At 37.0% G+C, this 24345-nt stretch overlaps 1 protein-coding gene across 4 annotated transcripts in view; it reads left to right on the forward strand.

The window, feature by feature from the left end:
• The window catches only part of MICU1 (mitochondrial calcium uptake 1), a 203622-nt gene that overhangs the window by 52782 nt on the left and 126495 nt on the right, over nt 1-24345 (forward strand). For 2 of the 4 annotated variants that reach the window (XM_079899947.1, XM_079899944.1), the window contains exons 4-5: nt 109-271; nt 21320-21363. In XM_079899947.1, coding sequence (XP_079756073.1) covers nt 109-271; nt 21320-21363 — 207 coding nt within the window. The other 2 variants (XM_079899945.1, XM_079899946.1) reach the window with 2 other exon arrangements.

The following is a 24345-nucleotide window of genomic DNA, read 5'->3' on the forward strand; positions in this document are numbered from 1 at the left end:
AAAATCCAGTTAGAGAAAAAAATGATATAAAATTGCCCCCCAAATAAGAGAATATACATGAAAATGAGATGCTTAATACAGTAACACTCTCTGAATTTCCAATTTTAGGTGATGGAATATGAGAATAGGATTCGCGCATATTCCACACCAGACAAAATCTTCCGATATTTTGCTACCTTGAAAGTAATCAGTGAGCATGGTGAATCTGAAGTGTTTATGACACCACAAGACTTTGTGCGATCCATAACACCCAATGAAAAACAACCAGAACGTAAGTTGCTGAAGTGAAAAATAAGATTGTGATATTTATTTCTTGATATGCTTCTTTGTTTCTCTATGTATTGCCTAAACTGTATAAGTCCATGTAATAATTATATTCACTGTGTAGCTACTGAATATTAGGCATTATGCTAGGCTTTAGGAGTAGAAGAGAGGAGCGTATAATCTAAAGCGCTAAGGAGATTATACACCTCTGACTGAGAGTCATTGCTTGTAATTAGACTGTTCCTGAAGGCAATGGATTACATATGTGACTGCTGTCAAGTTACTCTTTGGTGGGATAGACAGAGACAGTAACAGGTAATTTCAGGAATGTGGTGATTTGTTAAAGAACAGGTACTATGGCAGTATAAAGAACGGACACTTAACTCAGTCTGGAAGTTTAGAGAATGGTTCTAGAGAATACATCTAAGTTTGAATAAAAGTTAGACAAAGAATAGAGGAAAGAGTCTCATTTAGAGGAAATGGCCGAACAAACAAGTTGTGAGAAAAGAAAATAAAGGGCTTAATATTATAAGTTAAAGGTAATTACTTACAAATGTATATGGGAGACATGGTGGAAAAAATGACAGAGTAGCGAGCTTCAAGAATCAATTCTTTCACTGAAGCAATCATTATGCTGCCCAAAATGGATGGAATCAACTTTTTTTGGATCACTGGAATCTAATAAAAAAGTTACAGCAACCAGGGTACTGCTTAATGAAGAAAGAAGCTGTTAAATTTTGGAAAGAAAGTGTTGTGGCCTTTTGCTTACCTGCCTACTATGCCCTGTTTCCCAGCTTAGCAGCAGCCATGAGGATGGCAGCCTGCATTCCTAGCTTGGCTTACTAGTGATGGGGAGATCGCTGGGAGGCAATATAGACTACTTCTCCAAAAAAAGTGGTTGTGCATTTTGACTCATCTGGTAGTTTCCTGAGCTACCAGCACAAAGGCTTGCCTTTTGTTTCACCCACCTCAAGCTAAAGTACCTTTCCAGGTGTCATCTACTGAAAAAATTTAAAGGCATATACCACCTGTAGCCATTGGGCCAAGAGAGGGCAGATGGGACCAACAGCAGACAGACTGAAAAGCCTCAGAAGGAGGAGGCTGAGGATAAAGACATTTCAGGGAATAAGAGCTTTGAAGGGCTACTGCCTGGGGAATCCAGAGTGATGCTTAGGCCAGACACATACTTGGAAAAAACTTGAGTGGGCTTGTATAGTTGTGCTCCATGCAAGAAGGAGGTGAAAGTTAAGGTGGAGTTGTAGGAGAATCTAGCTAAACATCAAAAGAAGGCCCTAGCTCAGAGCCAATCTACAAACACTAGGAGAGCTGGGTTCTGTTTTGTTTTGTTTTTTCATTCCTTTTGCCTCCAACATTTAAGGAAATCTCTGAGGTCACTTGATGGCTGCTTAGATAATAGAGCAGAAACTTCAATGATGACACGTAATGAGGAATATAATCTTTGCAAAAATAGTTTGGAAAAATCGCTAAACAAAGTGATGACTGGGGTCCTCAGCAGGTTACCATGTCAAACTCTGGGAAGAAGGGAGAATATGATTTCCAGAATTACCACATAGCAATATTCAAAGTATCTAATTTTCAGTTTAAAAAATTGCATGGCGTATCAACAATAATCAGGAATGTATGACCCATTAATAGGAAAAAAAAAGAAAGAAATTATTCCTGAGGAAACCCAGGCATTGCACTTACTAGACAAAGACTTTATATCAACTATCTTAAATATGTTCATAGAGCTAAAGGAAACCATAGACAAAGAACTGTAGGAAATAGGGAGTATTATGTATTAATAAATAGAGAATACCCATAAAGAAATAGAAACTGTCAAAAAGAATCGAATAGAAATTATTGAGCTGAAAAGTAAAGTAGATAAAATGAAAAATTTACTGAAAGAGTTCAACACAGATTTGAGCAGAAAGATAAAAGGACCAGAAACTTGGAGATAGGTCAATTGATGTCCAGTCTGAGGAGCAGAGCAAGAAGAATGAATAAAAATGAATAGAGCCTAAGATACTTGTGGGACAATATCAAGTGTACCAACATATGCATATTAGGAGTCCCAGAAGGAGAAATGAAGACATTTCTAGATAATCAGAAGTGGAGGAAGTTTGTTGCTAGTAGACATTCCCTGTAAGAAATGCTAAATGAAATCCTTTAGGCTGAAATGAAAGTATCCTGGATAGTAACCAAAGTCATACAAAGAAAAATTTTAAATGATAAAGACCAGTAAAGGTAACTACATAGGGAGATATTAGTATTGTTTTATTTTTGGTTTTTAACAATCTTTTTTTTCCTGTATGGTTTAAAAGACAAATTTGTAAAACAACAATTTAAATATGTTAATGTTGATTCAAACTAGATTATTTTCAATTTAAGATGTTAATTGTACTCCTCAGGTTAACCACTAAGAAAATAACTAAAAAATATACAGAAAAGGAATTGAGGAGGGAATAGAAATAGTACACTAGAAAAAAATCAATCAAACACAAAAGAAGGCAAGATTGGAGGAATTGAGGGACAAAAAAAGATATGACATATAGAAAACAGATAACAAGATAGAAGAAGCAAGTGCTTTCTTATCCTTAATCACTTAAAATATAAAAGTATACTCACCAGTTAAAAGACAGAGATTGACAGGAGAAGAAAATATGATCTAATTCTATATTGTCTACAGGAAACTCACTTTAGATCCAAGACACAAATAGGTTGAAAATGAAGGAGTACAAATAGGTTGGAAATGAAGGGTACAAATAGTAACCAAAAGAGAGTTGAGGTGACTATACTTATATCAGACAAAATAGACTTTAAGTAAGAAATTGTTGCAAGAGACAAAGAAGGACATTGTGTATTGATAAAAGGGTCAGTTCATTAAGTAGTTACAACAATGCTAAATATATATACCCACCAAATGAAAGACCCCAAAATATGTGAAAGGCTGACAGAATTGAAGGGAGAAATAGTTCTACAATAATGGTTGGAGAATTCATAACCCTTTTCAGCAATGAACAGAACATTTAGACAGAAGATCTTTAAAGAAATAGAAGACTTAACACTGTAAACCAACTAAACCTAATAGACATGCATAGAACACTCTACTCGAGCGTTAGAATACATTTCTTCTCAAGCACACATCAAATATTTTCCGGAATAGACAGATAGACCATATGTTAGGCTACAAAACAAATCTTAATAAATTTTAAAAGATTAAACTCATACAAAATATCTTTTCTGATCACAACAGAATGAAACTATCCATCAATAACAGAAGGAAAAATAGAAAATTTATGAATATGTGAAAATAAAACAATACATTCTTAACCAAAGCTTAACCAAACCAAAGCTCAAAGAAGAAATCACAAGAGAAATTAAAAAATACTTTGAGATGAATGAAAAAGAAAACAGAACTTAACAAAACTGATGTGATGCTGCAAAAGCAGTGGTCAGAGGGAAACTTATAGCTGTAAACACCTACATTTAAAAAGAATAGGGCTTCCCTGGTGGTGCAGTGGTTAAGAATCCACCTGCCAATGCAGGGGACATGGGTTCGAACCCTGGTCTGGGAAGATCCCACATGCCACGGAGCAACTAAGCCTGTGTGCCACAACTACTGAGCCTGCGCTCTAGAGCCCGCGAGCCACAACTACTGAGCCCCCGTGCCACAACTACTGAAGCCCACACACCTAGAGCCTGTGTTCCACAATGAGAGAAGGCACTGCAATGAGAAGCCCGCGCACCGCAACGAAGACCCAACACAGCCAAAAATAAATAAATAAAATAATAAATAAGTTAAAAATAAATAAAATAAAAAGAAGAAAGTTCTCAAATCACTTTCCTAACTTTACACCTTATGGAACTTAAAAAAAAAAAAAGAGCAAACAAAACCCGAAGATAGCTGAAATAAGGAAATAATGAAAGTTAATGCAGAGGTAAATGAAATGGAGAATAGAAAACAATAGAATCAATGAAACAGAAAGTTGGTTCTCTGAAAAGATCAACAAAATTGAGAAACATTTAGGTAGACTGACTAAGAAAAAAAGAGAAAAGAAGCCAATAACTAAAGTCAGAAATGAAAGTGGGGACATTACTACCTACTTTACAGAAATAAAAAGGATTATAAGAGAATACTGTGAACAATTATATTCCAACAAATTGGATTACCTAGATGAAACAAATTCCTAGTAATACACAAACTGCCAGAAGTGAAAAAGAACTCTAACAACTTAACAAGAAATTAACAAATGGGCAAAGGACTTGAATAAACATTTCTCCAAATAAGATATACAAATAGCCAGTAAGCAGATGAAAAGATACTTAATGTCATTAGTCATGAGAGAAATCCAAATCAGAACCAGGATATACCATCTCACAGGTTGGCTCTAATTTAAAAGCAAACAAGTGTTGGTAAAGATGTGGAGAAATTGAAGCCCTCATATGTTGCTGGTGAGAATGTAAAATGGTGCAGCCACTATGAAAAACAATTTCTCAGAAATGTAAGTAAAAAGTTACCATATGACCCAACAATTGCACTACTAGTATAAACCCAAAAGAATTGAAAACAGGTATTCAAACAAGTCCTTGTATATGAATGTTCATAGTAGCACTATTCACAATACCCAAAAAGTAGAAACATCCTAAATGTCCTTTAACAGATGAATGGATAAACAAATTGTGATACATACGTACAGCGGAATATTATTCAAATGTGGATGAACCCTGAACCAGGCACAAAAGGCCACATATCATATGATTTCTTTTTTTTTTCATTTTTATTTTATATTGGTATATGATTTCATTTGTATGAAATATCTAGATAAATCCATAGAGACAGAAAGCACATTGTTGGTTGCCAGCAGCTGGGTTGGGGGAATGAGGACTGACTGCTTAATGGATACAAGGTGGGTTTTTTTGTTTTTATTTTTGTTTTAGAGTGATGAAAATATTTTGGAACTAGGTAGAGGTGGTAGTTATGCAACACTATGAGTGTACTAAATGCCACTGAACTGGACACTTTAAAATGGTTATTTTATGTTATTTGAATTTCACCTCAATTTAAAAAGGGAATAAAGAATATATAGTCAGTTCTCATTATTTGCAAATTTTGTATTTGCAAATTTGCATGCTCACTAAAACTTACTTGTAACCCCATAATCAGTACTTAATGGTACTTTTGCAGTCATCTGTGGTTATGTGCAGTGCAGCAAAAAGCTTGAGTCACCCCATGTACATGTTCCCAGCTGAGGTCAAACAAAGTAATGCTCTGCCTTTTTGTTTCAGCTTTCATATGTGTCCTTTGCTTTGTTTATTTAGTGCCATATTTTTAGAATTTTTGTGCTTTATCTTGGTGATTGCTGTCCCTCTTCCACCTGCTCCATGTACTATCGATGTGCTGTCTAGTGTTCTTAAACATAAGAAGGCTATAATGTGCCTTAAGGAGAAAATGTGTGTGTGAGATAAGCTTTCTTCAGGCTTGAGTTGGCCGTGAGTTCATTGTTAATTAATCAAGGATATATAGAGAGAAAGAATGAATCTAATATATATATAGATATATCAAATATGTATGGAAGGAGGGAAGAGGAAAAAAGGTGTCTCTAAAAAAAAAACACATAAAATAAGGTTATGTATTGATTGGTTTAAAAAAAAACTTGTGACCAGAGGATCATAGGAACCTAACCCTGTATTTCCCCTAGGAGTAATAGGTCAGTATTCACTGATTCTTTGTTCATGGCAACTTTATAGAACATAACTCTCACAATTAGTGAGAATCAATCATATATGTTACAGTAGTAGGCTATGAAAAAGAAACTATGCATTATAAGGAAGGCATCCTAAAGTGGGTGGCATTTGAGATGGGTTTCGAAAAGTGAATAATAATAGTTATTATTATATTATTATATTATATTATTATATTATTATCATTGTATACACGAGTGGGCAGAGGCATCACTCAAAGTGAGTAAATTATGTGGGCATCACTCAGAGTGAGTAAACTGTGTGGTCAGAAATACAGACATGTGAAATAACAATGTGAGCTTGGGGAACCAGAAACAGTTATGGTGTTTTCTAACCAAGGAATTTATAATGTTTTGCCCATGTTTATTTTTATTTATTTATTTATTTAATATAAATTTATTTATTTATCTTTGGCTGTGTTGGGTCTTCATTTCTGTGCGAGGGCTTTCTCTACCTGTGGCAAGCGGGGGCCACTCTTCATCACGGTGCGCAGGCCTCTCACTGTCGCGGCCTCTCTTGCTGCGGAGCACAGGCTCCAGATGCGCAGGCTCAGTAGTTGTGGCGCATGGGCCCAGTTGCTCCGCGGCATGTGGGATCTTCCCAGACCAGGGCTCGAACCCGTGTCCCCTGCATTGGCAGGCAGATTCTCAACCACTGCGCCACCAGGGAAGCCCCTGCCCATGTTTATTAACATTCATATATCTCTAGGAAAAATGAAATCTTCAAAGGTGCAGGAAATTTGCCGTATATTTAAATTTTTTTCTTAGGGAAATTTTCAAACATAGAAAGTACAGAGAGTAGTATAATGAACCCATATGTACCTGTCACTTAGATTCAACAGCTATGAACACGTGGCCAATCTTATTTCATCTATAACCTTTTTACTTCCTCTCCTCACCCCAGATTGTTTTAAAGCCAATTTAAAGCAATTTTAAAGACACCTCTGTATGTGTCTCCAAAAGATAAATACTTAAAAAAAAAAAAAACAGTAGTACCAGTAATAACAATAATTTTAAAATATTACAGTAATTTCTTAATAGCAAATATCTAGGCATCGTTCAAATTTCCCTATCTAAAATATATTGTTTACAGTTGATTTATTCAAATCAACCTCCAAAAATGGCCACACGCTATGTTTGATATCTCTTCAGTCTTTCTTTATGGGTTTTTCTCTCTCTCTTTTTCTTCTTGCCATTTTTTCCTTGCCATTAAGCAAGACCAGTTTTATGCCTTGTTTCACGTCTCTCAGCCCACCTTTTACCTTTTGCTTAGATTGTTGCTGCAGCATTTATCAGGATAGAGATACAGCCTAACAGGAAAGACCCTCAGCTACACTATGTGTCTCTTGTTTCTGCTATAGAGCATCTCTGCTGCTATAGCATGGGTCCCCTTCGGGAGCCTGCTCAACCGTGTTGGCATGTGCACACATACAGAGGTATAAAGGACTTTACTCTTTGTTGAGACTTGGTGCATAAATACTCTCCTCTCCACTGTCTTGGATGGTCAATTCTGAGGATACAAACTATGTGGTTTCTTGGGTGGGCTAAGGAGTATTGAGCCCTAGTTTTCTACAGCAGTAATCAGCTCAATGACACACCCTTGAACTGGCTTTCCTTCCTTTCCTGTTTCACTTTTCCTGGTCCTCCTGCACTGGCTCTCTACTTTTGAAACTCAAACTGTACATCATTTATTTGTGAAAGAATGTAAGTCATTTATATTCTAGAATTTCCCACATTTTGGATTTTACTGATTGTATCTCCATGGTGTTATTTAATATGTTCCCCTATACTTTGTATTTCCGCCATGTAGAAAAATATGTAGAAAGCAGCTGAAAGAGAATATACCAAAATGTTAACTCTCTGAATGTTGAAATTTTGAGGAATTATTTTATTCTTCTTTGACTATTCCTTGTTCCTTTATTTTCTAATAAACTTCACATGCATTCATTCAACAAGTATTGATCAATTAGCTCTGCTATGGGTTAGACACTATTTTATGTGCAGGGCATGCAGGAATGAATAAAACAGACAAAAATTTCTTCCTTTATAGAGTATACAATCTTTTATAATCAGAAAGAAGGTATATAAAGTTTACATTAATTGCATTGAATTTTAGATTTTGAGCCTTTTGAATTAGTTTTAGCACCTTGTTTTGTGACATGTGGAAGGAAGGATTAAAGAAGACTTGTGTAAGACAGAAAAAAGGATTGCAAGATATATTCCTGGGTTTTATGATGGTAAAGTATTTTGTACTTGTCAAATTATTTCTAAAACCAGATGAAATCTAATATGTAACAGTAACTTTAAATAAAACTGTACTTTGCTTCCAGTGTGACAGTGAAAATGAAGCAACACTTTAGGTAGTTTACTAAAGATTATCTGGACATTTAAGGAAGTTTTTTTTTTTTTCCTGTGGAAATCATTATATACTCTAATTGCTTACACACATTTTGGCATTTAACTTTGTAATTTTGTTTTTTTAATTATTGAAAGACCTGTCACATGGACAGAATAGTTGCTAAATGTCTAATATACCAAGCACATTTCTGGTTTTCATAAAAAGCCAGAATAATGAATGATTGCTTTTCTTTTAAGATAATAATCATGAGGGAAAATTGTAGTATATTAAAATGAGATTTAATGGAAAATTTGGCTTCATTTTTGTTTGCTCATGAACACAGATTTCCACAAATGTTGATGTAGCAGAAGTAAAAATATGTATTATTCCCATGTAGGTTGAAATAAAGAAAAGAGTGAGGCTGTAATTCAAATTGTAATTTGATTTTCTATCATCAGATGGCTGGACTCTAGCCAGTAGCTCATATTTCAACTTTGTTTTGTCATGTCTTTCACACATACCGTATCCCAGGATACCTAACAGATCTAAACTTGTAAGTTTTAGTTTTAGAACAGTTCAAAAATAATCACAAAGCCCTAAAATTAAGCAGTTTTTAAATGAGTGGAGTGCTGATGAATTTCAGTAACAAGCTGATTAAGAATAATTTTGTACTGAATACCAAAAGAATTTAGAGTAGCCATAGGTAAGTAAGAAGGACATTAAAAGGAAAAAATATATATAGTGTATGACTGGAATACATCTCATCTCCCTTTCTGTGCAATCTTAGTGTCATCAAAGTCTCTGGATATAGTGGATAAGGCAGTTGCTTCAAGCTCTGGGTCGTGCTGCTTGTAGTAACCAGTTTTGCATAGCTAGCCAATGACTTGGAGAAGCAGCAGCATGGGGAGAGCTTTTAAAGTACTATATAGAAAAACTTAAGCTTTTGTCAGAGCAAAGCATACTTGAGCTTTCGTCAGAGCAAAGAGGATCTCTGTTTCCTTTCCACCATATCCCACTGGCTGACCTATTCATCTTGATCTGATTTTGTCTCATGGAAGACGAAAAGGATGTGAAAAGGGGAAACACAGATCATACTGTGATTTACTTGTCCTGGACTCCATATTCTCTCTAGGATGAGTCATGCCCTTAGTGATACTCTTACTAGAGCACTTTTAGTTTGAGACACATAATTTTACACTCGATTATATACAGTGGTTTTGGTTCAAGGTGGTGTTGTAGGAGGATCCTTAGCTCACCTCCTCCCACAGACACACCAAATCTACAACTCCTACACATCAGGCAAATGAGAAAAAACCCACACCGAAACATATAGAAGAGGCTGAGACACAATTTCACCATAAACTCTACCCCTGTTACAGTAACCAGTGGTCAGGAGAGAACTCACAGACCTGAGCTTCTACCTGAGGAGCAGGAGGTTTGAACCTCAATCTGGCATGCCAGCTTTTGATACCTACACCTGAGAGGTGAGCCCCCAGAGCATCTAGGTTTGAAAGCCAAAGAGGCTTGCATCTACAAGACCCACAAGGCTATAGTGAACTGGGGAGCATAGAGTGCTCTTGCCCGGCTGCCCCACAGGGCCCAGTGCAAAGGCAGCTGAGTGAAAGTGCCCAGTCTTTCTGTGAAAGAGACCTATTTGCTTATCTTAAAGCATTGGCCTGAGGGGCAGACATCTAATTTAACACATATCTAGGGGCCTACTGAAATATTCTCCAAAGACAGGCTGGTGGGCTCTGTAACAAACAGAGAAACCATTCTTTTTGTTGTTGTTGTTTTGTTTTTTTTTTGTTTTTTTTTTTTGCGGTACGCGGGCCTCTCACCGTTGTGGCCTCTCCCGTTGCAGAACACAGGCTCCGGATGCGCAGGCTCAGCGGCCATGGCTCACGGGCCCAGCCACTCTGCGGCATGTGGGATCTTCCCGGACCGGGGCACGAACCCGTGTCCCCTGCATCTGCAGGCAGACGCTCAACCACTGCGCCACCAGGGAAGCCCCAGAGAAACCATTCTTAACTGGCTACCACCATCAGGGCACAGCACAGAGACAGCACACTGAAACACACCTCCAGTGTTTCTGTGAAAGAGGCCCATTTGCTTGCCTTGAGCCTTTGGCCTAAGGGGCAGGCTTCTGGTTTAAAACACATCTGAATGCCGCTGAAATACTCTCCGAAGACTGCAGAGGCCAGTGGGAGCCATCTTTGCGTATCTTTCTGCCTTGCTTGAGGTCACTGGTATCTCCCAGAAGGGAATTTGTGTACATGTCTGGCGTACTGACTTTTGCAGCTGGCGCCCAGGACACATCCCTTGATCACTTGGCTCTGGTGGCCACTGGGGCTTACGTTCTCGGGTCCCGTAGGACTGTAACAAATGGAGAAACAATTCTTAACTGGTTATCCCATTCCCAGGGCACAGCACAGATAACCAGCATGAAATATACCCCAGTTGTTCTGTAAAAGAGGCTTATTAACTTATCTTTATAGCGGTGGCCTGAGGGGCAGGCTTCTAATTAAACACATATCTATGGTCTGACTACAGTCCTCTCCAGAGACTGGGGAGGCCAGTGAGCATCATTTTTGTGCCCTCCCTCTGCCCTGACCCAGGTTGCTGGTATCTATGAAAAAGGAGCTTGTGTACATGTCTGGCTCCCCAGCTTTTGTGGCTGCCACCCAGAGGACACATCCCTTGATAGCTTGGCTCTGGTGACCAGTGGGACTTGTGTTCATGGATTCCATAGGTGGTAGCAAACAAAGTAACAGTTCTTAACTGGCTATCACCCCAGGGCTCAGTGTAGAGGAATCAAACAAACACTCATCTCCCAGCCTTCTCCTGAAAGAAGTTTATTTGCATACTTTAAAAACTGCTGCCTGAGGGTCTGGCTTCCAGTCAGCCTGAATCTAGGTGCTGACTGAGATCCTCCCCGTTGGGACACTGATGGCTCTTGGCACTACTGGGAGCCTCTAAGAGCAAAGTAGGAGCCTCAACTACTGGGAGCCTCCAAGAATAAAGTAGGCTACTTGGACAATCACAGAGGCTTGAGGGACAACCAAGAGCTAGGGCAGGGTTGAATGATAAGGTTCAGCTTCCCCACGAGGCCACTCCTTCAAGACTGGGAGAGGTGGCTGTTTTATCTAATGCCTAGAAACCAACTCAGTTACAAAAAGTGAAGAAATAGAGGAATATGTTCCGAACAAAAGAACAAGATAAAACCTCAAAAAAAGACCTTAATAAAATTGAGATAAGTGACTTACTTGATAAAGAGTTCAAAATAACGGTTATAAAAATGCTTAGCAAGCTCACAGGAACAATGCATGAATAAAGTGAGAATTTCAACAGAGAGATAGAAAATACATGAAAGTACCAAATAGAAGCCACAGAATGGAAAAACAATAACTGAACTGAAAAATACAGTAGAGAGGTTCAATAGCAGACTAGATGAAAGAAAGGATCAGTGAACCTGAGGACAGTGGAACTTATCCAGTCAGAGCAGCAAAAAGAAAAAGAGTCAAGATAGCTTAAGGGACTTATGGGAAAACATCAACAGACCAACAGTCACATTATGGGGGTTCCAGAAGGAGAAAAGAGAAAGGGGTAGAAAACTTACTTGAAGAAATAATGTCTGAAAACTCCCCTAACCTGGGGAAGGAAACAGACGTCCAGATCCAGGAGCCCAGGAAATTCTAAAAAAGATGAACCCAAAGAGCCCCACACCAAGACACATAATTAAAGTGTTAAAAGTTAAAGGCAAGGAGAGACTCCTTGCAAGCAAGAAGAGACAAACAACTTGTTACATACAAGGGAACCCCTATAAGACTATCAGCAGATTTTTCAGCAGAAACTTTGTAAGCCAGAGGGAGTGGCATGGTATGTTCAAAGTACTGAAAGAAAAAAATGCCAGCCAAGAATACTTTACCCAGCAAAGTTGCCCTTCAGAATTGAAGGAGAGAGAGTTTTCCAGACAAGCAAAAGCTAAAGGAATTTTTTATCACTAGACTGGCCTTACAAGAAATGTGAAAGGGACTTCTTTAAGCTGAAATGAAAGGGCACTATTAATTAACAAGAAACACATGAAAGTATATACAATGAATGTATTTTTGAAACAATTTTGTTCTAATGTTTTTGCCCCAACAAGGTAAGTTCCTTCCATACAAGAACCTTGTCTTCTACTTTTATTTTATTAAAAAAATTTTTTTAGTGGAGTAAAATTACAATGTTGTGTTACTTTCTGCTGTACAATGACATGAATCACCTATATGTATACCTATATCCCCTCCCTCTTGGACCTCCCTCCAACCACCCCCCCATCCCACCCATCTAGGTTGTCACAGAGCGCCGAGCTGCACTCTCTGTGCTATACAGCAGGTTCCCACTAGCTGTGTATTTTACACATGGTAGTGTATTTATGTCAAACCTAATCTCCCAATTCGTCCCACCCTCCCCTTCCCCACCCCGTGTCTATATGTCCGTTCTGTATGTCTGCGTCTCTATTCCTGCCCTACAAATAGGTTCATCTATACCATTTTATTCCACATATATATGTTAATACACGATATTTGTTTTTCTCTTTCTGGCTTACTTCAATCTGTATGACAGACTCTAGGTCCATCCACATCTCTACAGATGACCCAATTTTGTTCCTTTTTATGGCTGAGTAGTATTCCATTGTATATATGTACCACATCTTCTTTATCCACTCATCTATCGTTGGACATTTAGGTTGTTTCCGTGACTTGGCTATTGTAAATAGTGCTGCAGTGAACATTGGCGTGCATGTATCCTTTATTTTAATTTCCTGCAGTGATGCTGAGTATAGAGCAGGTGTTGGTCAGCTACAGTGAACTTCCCTGTTTCTGCATGGCCCATGAGCAGAGAATATTTTTTACATTAAAAAAAATAAATCACATGAGGAATATTTTGTGCTGCCTGAAAATTACATGAAACTCAAATTTCAGTGTCCATAAAAAGAGTTTTATTGGAACTCATTCATTATGTATTGTCCATGGCAGCTTTTATACTATGATAGTAGAGTTGAGGAATTCCAATAGAGACTATAAGTGGCCCACAAAGCCTAAAATATTTACTATCTGGCCTTTTACAAAAAAATATTTGCTGACTTCTTGTGGAATAATAAGAAACAAGGGTTTCTTATAGTAAGAAATAAGGGTCTCTGCCCCTGGTTCCTGATACCACTGTCCTTAATTTGGTGTTTATCATTCTTATTTATTTATTTATTTTTATATTTGGCTGCATTGGGTCTTCGTTGATCCGTGCAGGCTTTCTCTAGTTGCAGTGAGCGGGCACTACTTTTCATTGTGGTGCTCAGGCTTCTCTTGTTGCGGAGCACGGGCTCTAGCCACATGGGCTTCAGTAGTTGTGGCACAGCGGCTTCACTAGTTGTGGCTTGTGGTCTCTAGAGCACAGGCTCAGTAGCTGTGGTGCACAGGCTTACTTGCTCCCTGGCATGTGGGATCGTCCTGGACTTGAACCCATGTCCCCTGCATTGGCAGGTGGATTCTTAACCGCTGTGCCACCAGGGAAGTCCCTGGTGTTTATCATTCTTGATGAAGACTATAACATTCACGTATATCCATTGTCCTTCCCCAGGGAATGATTGTATTCATCTCCTAGCATTGAGTTTGGACCTAACCATGTGATTTCCTCTGACCAATGAAATGTGAGCAGAAACTATATACACTATGTTCAAGCAAGAGCTTTAATAGTCAGTTTGTGATTTGCTGTGTTCTCTTTTACCTCTGCGATGTTCCAAATAGAGGTTGCTGCCCTGTCAGCCTGGATCCCAGATTCAATACCATGTGAAGCAGAGCTGTAGCCAGTATGATAGATAGGTAGCATGAGCACTATATAAAACCTTCCTTGTTGTAAGCCACTGAGATTTTAAAGTTGTTACTGTAGCATAACTTAGCCTTTTCAAGCTGCTACGTTTCCCATGCTTTTTTTATATGTTAAATATTATGTTTATATGTGTGTTTTTGTTGACACAGGTAGCTGTTGTTCTCTTATTTTCACTGCTATATAGTTGTGTATATCAGTTGTTTAAACTTGTATAAATATGCCAGTATTTAATTTACCCATGTCCATGTAGATGAACACTTCCAATTTTGTCACTCAGCTATTGCTGTATAACAAACAGCCATATAAAATGTCAGTGGCATAAAACACAAGCATTTATTTACCTCATGCATCTGCAGGTCACAAAGGGTGTGTGCTCTGTTGATCTCAGCTGGCCTTGCTCAGATAGGCTAGGGGCTGGCTAATCTGGTCTAGGTCATCTCTGCTTGATGGTTTTGTCAGATTTGTTAGTTTGTTCTATATGTTTCTCATCCTTTTTAAACCAAAGGGCTATCTGGGATATTATCCTCTCATACTGTTGGCAGAGGTGCAAGAAAGCAAGCCAGTGTCAGAAGTTCATTTTAAGGATTGAGTCATTTCATAATTGCCAGTATCCCATTGGCCAAAGCAAATTACATGGCTAAGCCCAAAATTAAGGGATTTTCCACAGAGGTCAAGGAGGAGGAAGTGAAGATTTGAGAACAAAAATCTAATATGCCAGTGTTTTTTCTGTTGTAAACCATACTGAAGTGAACATTCTTCTGTATGTCTCCTGGTGCATATTTATAAAAAGTTATTTTCAACATGTATACCTGGAAGTTGGACTTGCTGGCCTGTAGGATACCCTCTTCAAATTTGCTAAACATTGCCAAATTGATTCCCAGAGTGGATAAAATAATTTATATTTTCTCCAGGAATGTATGAGTTTCCTCCTTTGCATTCCTGCCAAGACATGGTATTATCAGACTTAAATTTTTAGCAATCTGATGGAAATTATTGTATCTGGTTTTGTTTTGCATTTCATTAGTAACTAGTAAGGCTTATCTCCAAATGTTTATTGGCTGTTCACATTGCCATGTGTATGAATTGCCTATTTATCTTCTCTACTCACTTTTCTATTTGATTTCTTTTTTTTTTTTTTTTTTGCGGTATGCGGGCCTCTCACTGTTGTGGCCTCTCCCGTTGCGGAGCACAGGCTCCGGACGCGCAGGCTCAGCGGCCATGGCTTACGGGCTAGCTGCTCCGTGGCATGTGGGATCTTCCCGGACCGGGGCACGAACCCATGTCCCCTGCATCGGCAGGCGGACTCTCAACCACTGTGCCACCAGGGAAGCCCTGATTTCTTTTTGATTAGTAAAAGTATTATGTGTATTCTCTATTGGAGTCTGCCATATAGCAGATATTTATTCCTAGTCTGTGGCCCATCTTTTTATTTTGTTTCTGATAATTTTTAATATACAGAAGCTGTCAATATTCTCAAACATACCATTCTTCTCCTTGGTTGTTTGTACTGTCTCTTTCTTTTTACTGATTTATTAAGGTATAATTAACATAGAATATCAGCATTATTTAAAGTGTTTGATGAGTTTTGATATACTAATCTCATGTATATGCTAGTGAAACCATAAGCACAATCAATATAATGAACGTATTCATCACCCTCTAGAATGTTTTCATACCCATTTGTAATCCTGCCTTCCCACTTTTTCCCAGGCAAGTCCCAGGCAGCCCATCTTTCTGTCTTCCATATCCTTACTGATTATCTGTCTCCTTTCTCTGTCAATTATTGAGAGAAGGATGTCGATCTCTGACTTTATTTGTGGATTTGTCTATTTATCTTTTCCATTGTATCAGTTTTTGCTTCAAATATTTTGAAACTCTTATTAGGTGAATACACACTTAGGATTATTCTAGCTTCATGGTGAATTGACCCTCTTATCATTATATAATTGACCCTCTTTATCCTTGCTAATATATATATATTTTTTGCTCTAAAGTCCACATAGTCTGATATTTATGTAGCCACTCGGTCTTTCTTTTGATTCATTTTTCATGATATATCTTTTTCCATCGTGTTACTTGTAACCATACCTGTATCATTGTATTTAAAATGGGTTTCTTATGGACAACATATAGTTGGATCATGTTTTTTATCCAATATGACAGTTTCTACCTTTTATTAATGTGTTTAGATGATTTATATTTAATGTAACTGTTGATATGTTTAAATTTAGGTCTACCTAAATTTAACAAATTTTATTATTTGTTTTCCCTTTTTTATGTTCCTCTTTTACCCCTTCCCTGCCTTCTTTTCAGATTATTTGAAGATTTTTTAATATTTCATTTTAATTGATTTTGGCAGGGGGTTTGACGATACTTCTTTGTGTATCTTTAATTTAATGGTTGCTATTGGGATTATAATATACATAGTTAACTTTTCACAGTTTGCTGAGAATTTATAATTTTACCACTTCAAGTGGAATATAGATATCTAACCACTATAAAGATTTCTCCCCAGTTTATGGTGTAGTGTCATATGTATTACATCTACATATGTTGAAAACTCTGCCAGACATTGTTTTAAGTTTTTATTTCAACCATCAAACTAGTCTGTTATATATATATCTAGATATTAGCTACTTCTGTTGCTCTTTATTTATTCCTTAAGTTCCATACTTTCTTCTGGTATCATTTTCTTCTGCCTTGAAGGATAGAACATCTGTTAGAGCAGTTCTGATGGTGATGAATCCTCTACGTTTTCCTTCATCTGAGAACATTTTTATTTTGTCTTCATACTTTTTTTTTTTTTTTTTTTTTTTTTGTGGTACACGGGCCTCTCACTGTGTGGCCTCTCCCGGACACGGAGGCTCAGCGGCCATGGCTTACGGGCCCAGCCGCTCCGCGGCATGTGGGATCTTCTCGGACCTGGGCACGAGTACCTGCATCCCCTGCATCGGCAGGCAGACTCTCAACCACTGCGCCACCAGGGAAGCCCTTTGTCTTCATTCTTGAAGAATATTTTCACTAAATAAAGAATTCTGGGTTGAAGTTCTTTTCTTTCAGCACTTTAAACTGGCTGCTTCAAAGATTTTTTTCTTTGTCTTTGGTTTTCAGCAGTTCGATTAAAAAAAAATTATCTCATACCTGATGAACTTGAACTGTACTTTTGCTGACTTACATAAGCTGAAAATATAATTATTTTAATAAAATTTTAGAATATTCTTTGGGTACAATTTTTAGGATAAATTCTGGTATTAAACTGAAAAAATGAATCTCTAAATTTTTGAGAGATAGCTGGGACTTCTTAAGTAAAATTGTATAGAGCTTCCATTTACCTAAGCTCTAATTTATAGATATCAAAATGACATATTTGATTGTTTCACTTTTGTCTTTTGGCAAAATGAGTAGCTATCATCTTTAAAATAAGCCTCCTTTTAGATATTCACTCTGAAGCTTAAACTGAGACTATTCTTATAGTATTTCTGCATGTTTACATTATTTTTGTCATGGATTCAAAAAGACAGGCAACTGCCACCATTTAAAAAGATTGTTAGACTTAAAATCAGAAACAATCGTTTAATCCTTTTGAGCGTCAACTTTCTCATTAATGAAAAGGGGGAGATAGTGTTAGCATTAAATGACTGTGAGAGTTCTTTGAAGAGAAGTCTGAGATTCATAGAAAGCACCCTAGGAAAAACGGCATAACATCCAGTGTTTCTAAGCTGGGACCCAAAGAATGAGGGTGGAGAAATGGAAGGATAGTCATTTGATTATATTTTCAAAGTACACATGCTGTGTTTTTTCCTTTCTTTCTCCATACTCTCCCTCCCCCAATAATTTGGCCTATTAGAATCTCAAGAGGAGTAGTGAGTAAGGATAGCATGAATTCTTTAATCCATCCACACTTTCCACACTCCATCCCCAACCAATGTTAAGAATTGATCTAATCCAACCATCTGCTTCATTTGACAGGTAAAGAAATCTAAATGTAATAAGATGAAATAATCATTTCTTCCAACTTGAAATTATGAATCTCTTGGCCTACTTTATGTCTGTATTTGCTTCTATTTATTTATTTAGGCTGCTCTGGGTCTTCCTTGTGGCACGCGGGCTCTAGAGTACACGAGCTCAGTAGTTGCAGCGCACAGGCTTAGTTGCGGTATGTGGTATCTTAGTTCCCCAACCAAGAATCGAACCTTGGCCTCCTGCATTGGGTGCATGGCATCTTAACCACTGAACCACCAGGGAAGTCCCTGTATTTGCTTTTAAATGAAGGAATTCTCACTACATGCCAGGCTGTCCTTACATGCCCCTCCTTTATTTGGCAGATGCACATGGTAAAATATTTTCCAAACTATAGTGAAGAGCACTTAATGAAAAACACAGATCTGTTCCAATTTCTCCACCCTCCCAGTTATGTCACAGAAGCAATCACTTTAATATTTTTTAACTTTTGAGTTCTTTTGGATATTATGATAATAACTTGTAATGTAGCTAGTCTGAACTGAGATGTGCTATAATTGTAAAATAGACACCAGATTTTGAAAACTTATTGTAAAAAGTAATATGAAATATTTCAGTAAGTTTTTTATTGATTACATGTTGAAATGATGCTATTTTGGATATATTCATTTAAATAAAATATATTATTAAAGTTAATTTTACCTGTTTCTATTTGCTTTCTTTTTAACATTTTTATTAGAGTATAATTGCTTTACAATCATGTGTCAGTTTCTGCTTTATAACAAAGTGAATCAGTTATACATTCTATTTGCTTCCTTAAAGGTGGCTGTTAGAATTTTTTTTTTTAATAAATTTATTTACTTTATTTATTTATTTTTGGCTGTGTTAGGTCTTCATTGCTGAGCGTGGGCTTTCTCTAGTTGCGCCAAGCGGGGGCTACTCTTCGTTGCAGTGAACGGGCTTCTCATTGTGGTGGCTTCTCATTGTGGAGCATGGGCTCTAGGCACGTGGGCTTCAGTAATTGTGGCATGTGGGCTCAGTAGTTGTGGCTTCGCAGGCTCAGTAGTTGTGGCGCACAGACTTAGTTGCTCCGTGGCATGTGGGATCTTCCCGGACCAGGGATCAAACCCGTGTCCCCTGCATTGTCAGGCAGATTCTCAACAACTGTGCCACCAGGGAAGCCCCTAGAAAATGTTTAATTATACACGTGGCTTACATTTATTGCTCACATTATATTTCTGTTGGACAGTGTTGCTCTAATTAGTAAGCATATATTTCCCTTAGTTGATGTACCAGGTTTTACTCATGAGATATCTGATCCTAGACTAATTCTCATTCCTTTTTAAAGGACTAGGAAGGTTTTTTCTGGGAATTCTGAGGATTTTCTTTTTCTTGGTATTCTAAAATTTTACAAGCATACAACTGGATTACAAGTAGGTTTTGTTCATTTTGCTTAAATAAGTTCTTTTAATTTGTGTCACTCTTCAGCTCTGAGAAATTTTCTGGTAATACTTTTTGGATTATTTCTTACCTATTTCTGAATGAGAAAAGGTCTTGTATGACATAAGATCTTGTATTGAGTCTCTGTTGCTCTATAATTCTCTCTTCTGTTTTCCATCCTGTTGTCTTTTTGGCAGTGATCCTGAGATAACCTTTTCCTAATCTTTTGACAGTATATTAAGAAATAGGGGGGAGATAGGCAATCATAGTTTTAATTGTCTACAACTCTTTCTTGTTTTCTGTCCTCTTATCATAGAAGCATGTTCTACCTTTATGACTGGTATCTTTTTGAGTATCTGTGAGGTTTCAAATTAGATTTGTTTTTAAATTTTCCTTTTTGCTGACTTACCTCTTTCTTTTTCAGTCAGTGGTTCATTTTGTTCAGGGCAGGCTTCTAGAAGGTGAAGCATATTTTAGATAAGGAGCGTGTGTAACCAAATGTGTGGAAGCAGAAATGCAAAAAGCTTCCTTTGGGAGCAGTGATAATCCTATCTTTGTAGTACTCTGGGCATAATGAGGTAAGGGTCTGAACTGGCATGAATAAAATGAGAACTGAAAGAAAAGAACTGAGTAATTATGCAAGAAAAATAAGTGTAATTGGGAACTGATTTCTCCACTTTAAAAACTCCCACACCACCCTCTTATTGAACTCATTGTATCCTTCCTTGTAATATTACTATATGTATATGTCTTTCTTAGTAAATTGTGACTCTTCAAGGCAGGGATTGTATCTTACTCATTCAATTTTTTTTTAGGTATTTATTGATCAACCATTGTTCCAAGTACTGGGATAAAGCAGTCAGCAAAGACAGAAAATCCCAGCCCTCAGGAGCACTTAATATACTTGCTTTTATCTTTCATAGTGCTTAGGATTTCACAATGCTAGGGATTCCCAAGGTTAAATTTATTATTTAACCCACCTTTATTTTTTATTTATTTATTATTTATTTATTTAATTAATTTATTATTTATCTGGCTGTGCCAGGTCTTAGTTGTAGCACGCAGGATCTTCGTTGCGGCATGTGGGATCTTTACTTGCAGCATGCAGGATCTTTAGTTGTGGAATGTGGGATCTAGTTCCCTGACTAGGGATCAAACCCTTTCCCCCTGCATTGGGGGCATGGAGTCTTAGCCGCTGGATCACCAGGGAAATCCCTTAACCCACCTTTAAAAAGTAATATTGAGATGGTCTATTTATTTGTTTAGGTGTGTTGCAAAATGTCTTCTGATATTAAAGTCTTCTTTCTTTAACTTTATACAAAAAATTATTATGCATTCAGATTAAACTAATATCCCTCACCTTGTTTAGAGGTAATATATATCATTTTGATGTAATGGAAAAGAGCATCACCTTGGGAAGAGTGCAGGGTTCTAGTTTGGCTCTACTGTTGAGTAGGTTTGCTCATGAACTTTTACCCTCTTTATCTCAGAGCTTCATATTCTCATATATAAAATAAAAGGTTGGTATCTTTTAGCACTGACACTTTGTGGGACAAAATTTTCATTTCTATGGACTTTGAATAATGTTGTGGCTAAACCATCTAGTACATTTAATTGAATGATTGGAAACAAAACTGAGAGCTGTCATTTCATATGTTTTACCTGAGTTATAATCAGTGACTAAGTATTGTTTTTTTCTCTTTTACAGACTTGGGTCTGGATCAATATACAATAAAACGCTTTGATGGAAAGGTGAGTGAACTATGATATGACGTATATATCCTGTTGTTTACTAAGAAGATTTTTAAGTTCCTCTAGAATTATTTGTGAGAAATTTCTGAATACCTGTTTGTCTTATCAAAAAAGTTAGTTGTTTAGATTGGGAGGCCTGTAAGTGCCTTCAGATGCTTCTACAGAAAAAAATCAAGCAGAAGGCTCTTCTGTGTTTTTCCGTATAGGGTAATACTGATGGGTTACCCGCTGTATATATTAAGGGCTAATTCAGTGTATGTTGACATTTGAATTTTAATTCAATAGCCATTATAAAGGTTAACAAGCCCCCCAATATTACATTTACATTTCTTATAAAAACACCTATCTGATTTGACCTTCCTTAGGCTTTGATAGTATATAGCAATAATCCTAACTAGAAAATTACAGAAGTCCTTACAGCTTTATAACAATTATGAAGAGCACCCCAAATTGCATATAAATTTGCATTATACTTACTTTCAGTTCTTTATTTTATGCCTGAATAAATCATATAATAAATCATTTAGTATAGAAAATAAAACTTTTAATTTTATTATCTCAAAACAGTCAGTTAAACATGTTTACCCCTTTCAGGCTGAATTCTCCAAAAAGAAAAAGAAAATATTACACAAGGTCAGAAAGAAAAGTAAAAGGTCAATTTTAAAGAGGAGGAAGAAAGCGCAGAAGGAAGAAGAGTGAGTCAGGGATGGCTCTACAAAGCTTAAAGAGAAGGAAATCAGAAGGAAAATGATGAAGTGGCTGGAAAAGGCAGGATTACAAACAAGGGTCTAGGTGGGTAGAAGTCAGGGTTAGTAGAAACTGATCTTGCAGGAATGTGTCAATCCTGCATCCTTATGTAAAACTACATGTACTGGTAAGGTGAAGATATAAGTGCTAAGGTCTTTTGCACAAGTAGAAGGAATGAATGGCTGCCTTAAGAGCTGCGAGATCTCAGCCAAGGCTTCCAGCCTAAAAATTACCTTTTCTATTCAGGTGGCACCGTGCCTCCATCTGTGGGTATCCTCTTTTTAAAGTCACATATTCTAAAAGAAAGCATGAACAAAAAGAAAGGGAATTTAGATGTTAGGAGACCCAGGTTTAGAGTCCTGGCTCTGCTTTGGGGCAGACCAATCTTCTCTCTGATCCTTGGTGTCTCTGCTTTATGTATGATAAAATACCTTATCCATGTGAGGGGTTGCTGCAGACATTGATGTCAGGGTCTGATTTCAGAGTCTTTGGCAGGTTAGGTCCCTGTCTTATCTGTCTTTATGTCACTCAGAGTCCAGAGCATGCCTGGCACATAAGAGGTAATCAATAAATGTTTGATGACTTGGAAAAAAATCAGTTAATCACATATTTCTTGGAGGTATGACTCATTATGCCACTAATATCTTATTGCAAAATCAATTTTACAGATCACTTTTTTTTTTTTTGGCTACTGAAGGAATCCAGAGTAGCATGAGAATTCAGTCCTCTCTCATAAACCTGGAAACATGTAAAGAAGTTGAATATGTGCAAGTTAAACAGCAACTTTACATGTTAAAAGGGGAATTTCCATTCCTAGAGAGCTCCCGAATATAAAAGTCCTAATGGTAATTCATGTTTCATATGTGCTGTTTAATTTTTTCCTGTTTTGGCCAGTACCTGTCCACTTGATCCTAAAAATTTGCAACTTTTGGCATGACTGATGAGCTCCACGTTTGTTTCAATTGTATTAAATTTATGAGCTCTACATTTCTTATCATTTGTGCCATTTGCATTTTTTTTTGATTTCCACTCATTTTTATGAAATAGCAAGAGTAAAATGCAGTAAAACATTAAAGTATTTGTGTACCCATCTTGCTATGGAAACAGAAATGGCAGTGCTTCTATGTTTGGAAGGCAATCTTAGCAGATTATAGTTGCAAGTGTTTATGCACTGAAGCATAAAATTCTGAAATCAGAGTAGGAAAGGCAAGATTTAAGGATATTAATGTATAATCTTTGAAAGTATGACCTACATGAAAGTCAGGCATATGAAAGTTGACTTCATCCAGGGGAACGGGTTCTGAAAGCAAATAGAGGAATGGGATACTTATATAAGGAGGTATAAAACTGAGCCAGTGACCCTGAGCCAGATAGCTTGTTCCCCTAGCAGAGTGCACAGATTTCCCTTTCATCCATGTTGTAATATGCATGTTTAATTCCTTTGCCAGGTTCTTCACTTAAGTCCTGTATTTATTTCTATCAAATATATTATTAAGGTTTTGTTTTGGAGTGAAGGTTATGTTTCCTAAATAGGATTCTTAAACTTAGTTCACCTCTAGTTTATATCTTTATGAATTGCCTTTTATTTCATATGAAGTCTAAGAAAGTAGTTTCTATACTGTTCTTAAATCTTATATAATGAAGAGTACAAATTTCATTCAGTGTTTAATCAGTTTAGTAGTTTTTCCAGGGATTTTTGCCATGCATCAAGTTCTTCACTCGATAATTATAAGAATCAATGCTTATTCAACTGTCGATCTTATTTTCCTTTGGATCTTCATGACTCTTTTGTTTTCCCAATCAGAAAATCTCAATTCTTGAGTAGCAGTTTCCAGAGTATATAACTCCTAAGATAATATCCTGTTGAAAAAACAGATGTACATGGCAATTATAGTAAATTTCATGCATGATGATTAGAAATCAGTAGAAAGTTAACACCCTCGAGGAATTTCCTTTCAAACTTACTTTGATTTTTTTAATGGATAATTTTCTTTCTCTCTCGCTCTCTTTTTTTTCAACTTGGAAGATGAACTAGTTATAAATTGCTTAGAGAAATATTTATTCTCATCCTCTTATTCCCCCATTGTTTTAACATTAGGCACACCATTTAATTAAGTCCATCATTTGACCAGTAAGAAACACTAGCTTATTTTATTGCCTTCTAGTTGAATTGCACTTTAATGCTTTTGTCATTGAAAGCAAGAACAAATGTAGAAGTAGTATCATCTTCCTGGG

Source organism: Stenella coeruleoalba, assembly GCF_951394435.1.
Source record: "Stenella coeruleoalba genome assembly, chromosome: 16".
Taxonomy (NCBI): domain Eukaryota; kingdom Metazoa; phylum Chordata; class Mammalia; order Artiodactyla; family Delphinidae; genus Stenella; species Stenella coeruleoalba.